Source organism: Oculina patagonica, unplaced genomic scaffold (assembly GCF_052425735.1).
Source record: "Oculina patagonica isolate OP01 unplaced genomic scaffold, crgOcupat unplaced264, whole genome shotgun sequence".
NCBI lineage: Eukaryota > Metazoa > Cnidaria > Anthozoa > Scleractinia > Oculinidae > Oculina > Oculina patagonica.
Genome location: NW_027558106.1, coordinates 6,370 through 13,321, shown reverse-complemented (window position 1 = coordinate 13,321; position 6,952 = coordinate 6,370). Strand labels below are relative to the sequence as shown.

Genomic DNA, 6,952 nt, shown 5'->3' with positions numbered 1-6,952 from the left:
TAGGAACCGAATAAAACTAATTTTTGAGTCTAATGCTTGCGTGCGCTTTGCGCATGCGCATTAGACTCTTTGTTATATGAAAAAAAGCTGTTAGCAATCCCAAGGGAATGGTTCGGGATCGATAATCGTTCGCTGTAATGTAGAAAACAATGATCAGCTGCAAGAACGGACTCCGTACGGACACGCACGATTAGTTTCAAGAAAAAACAGCCAATCAGCGACACGTGTTCCCACGCATAATTAAAAGTTCTTTCTCAAGTCACGATTATTCAACACTTGAACAGGACGAAATAATTTTCCAGTTAAGACATTTGTAAGCTTTTTGTGAAAATAAATCTTCGTTTTCAGTTCAGTTAAGCACTTGTGTTTTCGTCTTGCTTAAAAAGCAAGACGTCTTTGAGAAAAAATATTTCGACGGCGACTCGCGTTTATTTACACAATGCGACCAAATATTTATTTTGTTTTAAAAAATAGAAAACTTTACCTCGGTTTTTGTATTTAAGTCATTCGAATTTTGACCAATTTTTTCTTTACAGTGCAAACAAAAACCTTCAAAAATAAAAGATGTACATGGATAAATGTAAATCAAGTTACGCGACTAAATCAAAATGCGTTTGTTTGGCCGCTTTGCAGTATTACACTGTCCCGGCCTTTGCCATACACTGAAATCGAATTTCATGCTTTTACGACTCTCAGAGATCTTAAGTTCTTCTCACAGCTAGAAAAATCATAAAATGGTTACATTGATATGGAAGTGATGATTCGCGAAATTTGTACATCATGATAAACAGTCTTCGCTCCTGTGTATGGTAGCTCGATAATAATTGCCTAGTTTCCAGCGTTCAAAAGGTCATCATTATATTGACGTGAGCATTTACACCCGTTTTTAGGAAAATCTGTCACTAAGTGCTTACAGTACAATGGAGTAACAGTCACTATTTCAAGTGCTTTTATTGCAAAATCTGTTTCAAGAGTCATCATCAAAATGGTGAAAAATCTGAAAGAAAACGATGTGAAGTTCTTCAACCCTTGTTGTAATGAACATGCTTTTTGTAAATCGTCACGCAATCTTGTCCAAATGTTTAATCGTTTCTGCTTTTACGGACAATACGGAAGAAGTAACATCAACTCCTGTTCATACTTTAAATTTTGTGAAGCATATAACATTTATGACTGTTTCGTTTTCATCCATAATCATCCAGAATGCCCCTAGCTTGCTATAAGCATTTTAAATTAAACTCCCGAACACAAACCTCTAACCAATTTTAACCGGCTTACGAAAACCGCGCAATCTGTATCACTATGCCATACGGCATTAGACTTATGTCACCCTTGGTGACCTATTTTTGCTTTTTGTTAAAGTCAAACTTTCTGGAAACGGTTGGAAAAATGGTAAACAACATTAGCTTGATGTGGCAGAAATTGTTGAAGAAAAAGAACGTGCCTCGACAAGAAAAAATGAAAGTCGACAGTTAAATGTGACTTTCGTTGCAGTTGCCCTTGCAGACATGTAGGGGCATAAAATTAACAGACTTAATTAACAACTAAGGTGACAACAAGGCGTTACGGCTGTTTATTTGCCTTATGAGTCTATAATTAACTAAGTGCTTTTGTTGCCCTGCCAACGCGTAAGAAACTTCGCTGCAGGCACAACGGCAATCTTTGGAAACAAGAGCTGTAGTCGAGCATTTCAACAACTTTTTCGAGTTCTCCCAGTTTAATGAACTGGATAGAAATTCTTGGTTTTCATGTTACGTCATAAAATTTTGAAATCAAAATTCACTAGGCCTGCTAAATTTTCGTTGCCATTAGGCGTAAGATAAACTGAAAAAACATATTTTTGGGAGTTTCCAGATCGAAAATGTCATTCGTTTTTAAAACGGAGCATTTTGAATACTTGAGTTCTCCGTCGTATGTGACATCAAGCTGAGTGCCGTGACAAAGCTGTTTTGTTTAAAAAAGGCCTTTCCTTACCATTTTCAGGAGATTGGACATTTCAAATATATTATGTGGTGTTAATGTGAACAGAATTGGGTTCCAGATACTTTTTCTGACATCACGGCGGCCAAATTTGTGTCCCTCGGAAGGACACATATCGTCTCCATACTGAGCTTTATAAATTTGCGTGGAAAGGTTCGGAAAATAACTCGCGAACGGTATAAGGCACAGACCGGAAACTTGGATAAATTGTTTATCTATTTATCGTCTAATAATATTTGAAATTCATAGCTTCTGTAGTTGAATGGTTTCGAATTTATGTTTTGATTGCGTAAAAGTGAAAACCAGCAATACAAAAAAAAAATAAAATCTTTGTTTTTCATAATTGATAAAGTGAGGTTAATAAAGGAAAATCACTCGTTTATTACAATTATCAAACCGTAAATTCTCTTTGTTCTTCAACTACTCGCGTAGTGCTCTGTGTTAATGTAGCTGGGATTATGGAAACACGACTGCTATCTCGCACTTTCTTGCAGTTTTGATAGAGTTAATAAGCCGTTTAAGAGTTTCAATTTCATCTATTCCACGGGCTAACAACAAACATTTTGAAACATTAATTTGACTGATAAAATATCCAGTAAAATTTTAAAGTTAACGGGTTTATTTTAAAAACGTCACCCTTTGTCTCATAGTGGTTAACATAACTTTTCCTGTCCTTTAATGAACCAAAGAACCATAGCTGATAGTAACAAAAATAGCATCCTTGTTTGAAAGCACGATATAGAAAATCAAAATACAGCACAATGTAAACAAACAGAATATTTATAATAAGAACAAAAGTTCCAAAGTTACTGCGTGGCACTAAAACATAAAATGGGTAAGAAAGTGCAAAAAATATTTTTTTGTCGCATTTTCTTTGGCGACGTTTACCACCGAAAAAGGGCTATTGCCCGAAACGTCTGGTTTTTCAAAAAAAATCTTTTTTAGCACTTTCTTACCCATTTCATTACAACTAAATAGAATATTTGTATGTGGGCTTGTCAACAAAATAGCCAGTGATGACGTTCTCATTGATAGCTGTCATTATTTTTCAAATTTACTTCGAAATAACTCATTTTTTATTTGACCAGTATTCATTACTCCAGGTCAAAAATTGAAATATTTAATATTCCTTTACGATTTAAAAATAGACCAATCAAAATACCTTTACGTCTTAAAGCTGGTATTTAATATTCATTACTGCGCTCAACACCCGTGCGAAAGGAAGTAATCTAGGCAACCTCAACAGCGGCAATAGACAGGACAGTGAAAAATTACATATATAGAGCTGTTTTCCATTGAATGTCGAAAATAATTCTCAATTGCATTGCTTTTGCTTTACTTTGTTTTGGGATTGGTTTTAAAAAATCGCGCCACTTTTTCAACCAATCAGAAGTGAAAACAAAGCCAGCCGTGACTCGCTTACAACGCGCTCGCTTACACACGTTTTCCAGCGCTTCGCGTCGGCTACATGTATTTTCTTCGAATTTTGATTGGTTCACTGGATCATCTGGTTCCTTTGTGATTGGACATAGTGTTAACTTTGGTTTTCCTTTATACGAAAAACGCTCTATCCAATGCATTAACATGCTTTCTCGTGCCTTTTCAGTCAGAAAAGACCATCCATACATAGACCTCCCGTCAATATCGTTTTTCCGACTTCTTAGTATTTTACACGTCATTTTTTAGCCGAAGTTAACTCACAAAAACGCACTAGCTTTATGCTAATCTAATTATGTGTATGCACTCAAGCTGAGTTTTTTTTTATTAATCTACTGTTGAAGTTCTTAAAAGCCTTTACTCCAAAGTTTTGTTATGTCAACAGTAGAATTACTATCGAAAAAAGCGAAATAAGACTTCGACGTTTCGAAGCCATCTTCAATTGGTTATCAAGTAAAAATAACGGTTGTAGTTTTGAATTTAGAAGGATGACAGAGTATACTTAGAACATATTAAATTCGGAACTACAGTCGAAGCTCTCTTAACGGACACTTTCGTAAGCGGACATATCTACTTACGGCCGCCTTGTCTGAAACCCCGTTTTAACTCCCACACAAACTCTGTAATTTTACATTCTCGTAAGTGGACATTCCCGTAAGCGGCCGCGGACAATTTCAGAGATTACGACTTGGACTTTTTCTCTGTTTTTAAGCTCCCGTAAGCGGACACCCTCCAAAAAATCCTTTAAACAACCTCTGTATTTTGTTTTTATCAATCAACTTCACATCGCCGTTCGTCACAATGATTTTACAGTAATTACAGTACCATATTTCAGTGTTAGTTTTGTCGTCATCCACGTCCGGTTACATTTCGAAACACCACTTACATGCATATTAACATTATGTTAGCTGGGCAAGCTCCCGTAAGCGGCCAACTATCCCCTACACCTCTAGTGGCCGCTTACGAGAACCATTCTCGTAAGCGGCCAGCTCCAGTTACGGACACTTTTCGCGTCCCGAGGGTGTCCGCTTACGAGAGCTTCGACTGTATAACCGTCATTTTAACTTGATAATGGAGTCAAGATGTCTACAAAACGTTGTGGTTTTACTTTTTAATTGTATCTCTTTTTAAATGAGATACAACAGTAGAATTCACCTTTATTTTGATCATCTACTTGTAAGCAGATCCTTTACCTTTGTTTTGTTGAGAAAGTAGTTTTGAAACATAAAAGTTAAAATCATATGGACATGAACCTTGTGTGAACATCTATGTAAATAAACATGTTCACAAAAACAATCAGACCAAAGTAAATTAACACCTTTTTAATATTTTCACAATTGAAAACTCCGAATCGATGGACGTTTATTCTGTAACTGTCAAGAAAATGCTCTTTAAACTAAATAGAAACTTTGACTAAAACTGCCAGTGTAATATTGCGTGGTTTTGAACAGAAGAAATTTACATTAGTCTTTAACTTCATAAAATGCTTTAGGCCCAACGATTCGCCATATATTTTTAAATCAATCTGAGTCCATAGTAAATTATCATCTTTTTAATATTTTTTTTAAAATGTAAAACTTCGAGTCGATGAACGTTAATTCAGTAGCTGTCAAGCAAATGCTGTTTTAAATAAATAGAAACATTGACGTGGTTTTCAATGACAGGATAAATTTTACACATCATTTTCAACTTCATAAAATGCCTTAGGCTCTCAGATTTTAAAATCAATATTGCATTAACGTGGGCCAAAAAAATATATTATGCATTAATCATCAAACGCAAAAACATCGGGAAAAACACATAGTCGTCAAATTTTCATATTGGATGGAGTTTTTCTGTGTTCATGATATTCGCATGAGGTTCAAGAAGAAGTTACAATATTTTAGAAGATTAAACCTTTAACAGAGGTGACCGTTGTCCACTGAATAAGTTATCTTCAGGAGTACTGAATAAGTCAATCCTTATGCAGTCCTTTCAGTTGGTGCAGTTGCATGACATTTTTCTTACTGTTTTCATAACTGCTACTCGAAGTTCACGAAGACGCCAGCAGTACAAGAAGGGGTTGATGGCGGAATTAGCAAATAGCAAAGTTGCTGTAAAAACCCAAGCTGTGTTCGGATTTGTGACAAAGATATGACTGTAAAAAATCCTGTAAATCAGCCATGGAAAATAACAAAAAATTGTGCAGATGTAAAACACGAAAGTGTTTACTGCATTTCGGCTTAATGACGGAAAGTTATACGAATTTTCATCAGTTAGCATTTCCACTGCCTGCTGTTGAGCGAGTATCTGCAACTGATGGCAACGAACGATTCGATATATGCCGATGTAAGAAATAGTAGAAGCTATAATATACATGAATATTAAAACAACATTTATATAGAAATTTGCCAGTCGATACCAAAAGCTAACGCTGGACAGCAACAGGATATGAGTAACCCAAATTATTACCAAGATTAATTTAACGCGCCTTGTAGTAACAAACATGTTATACGTCATGTGATATCGAAGTGCCAAAAAACGATCAACACTTATCGCTGCCATTGTCGCGAAGGAAATCCCGCAAAAAGAAAATCCCATCTTTTTGGTTACACCCAGCAGAATAACATCCGATGTAAGCTCTTTGGCGATGTAAATTGGCTGAACGACCACTGCCACAACCAAATCTGAAACAGCGAGACCACACAGGAGAATTAAGGACGGCGAGCGAAGCGAAGACGTTGTGGCAACCGCTGCTAACACCATTATGTTTCCAAAAATTGATATTAGCATCAGTGGCACATTCAGGGCACAGTTGACAACGACGATGGTGGTTATACGAGTTGCAGTTTCTTCATTGACAAAACTTCGATCATCTGCCGATTCATCCCAAAGCGAGAGTGTATGGTTAAGCATGACGACAGACTTTACCAAAGTAGAACTAAAAACTGACGAATTCGTCATTCAAATGTTGCCGCCAATCAAAGTCTGTAAAATGTTTACATTTGAGTTTGTATGGCAGATTTTCAGATTCATTGTAGCATGTATATAATCTCAGTAGCTTCAAACTGTTTTCTTGCAATGCCACAGGAAGATGTGTCCAAACACAACAATGAACGGCTGTTATAATTAAACTTGCTAAAACTGCAGCTTATCATACTGATATGACAAGATGTCAGTTTTCCCACCTGCATTTGAATTCAATCGGAAACAATAAGGAGACTTTTTGAGTACCTCGATGATGTCGTTGAAATTAAAATCTGCATTAATAAGCTAATTAACGACGATTCAAAATTACTTTACTGTACAATTGAATTGTCTTATCCATAAAAAAAATGTCCGGTGTTCGGAGTTTAAGTCCTTGTTTACACTAGTGACATGAGGACATAACGACATAAAGAAAAGATCAGTTCTTGTCTTTATGTCGTTATGCTTATGTCATTTTGTTTCTGTGTTATGTTGTTTTGTCGTGTTGTTCACTGGTAACATTAAAGGCGCCATGTCACGATATCTTTAAATTAAAAATTTGTGGTGCAGAACATTAACCTTCAAATCG

General features: G+C 36.0%; 1 protein-coding gene across 1 annotated transcript; it reads right to left on the bottom strand.

Moving 5' to 3' along the window:
- Positions 1-5,069: 5,069 nt before the first annotated feature.
- Positions 5,070-6,347, bottom strand: LOC144640343 (melanocortin receptor 3-like). The gene has a single exon (XM_078499514.1). It carries the CDS (start codon positions 6,310-6,312, stop codon positions 5,392-5,394), a length of 921 nt encoding a protein of 306 aa, XP_078355640.1. The 5' UTR covers positions 6,313-6,347; the 3' UTR covers positions 5,070-5,391.
- Between the last annotated feature and the right edge of the window lie 605 nt (positions 6,348-6,952).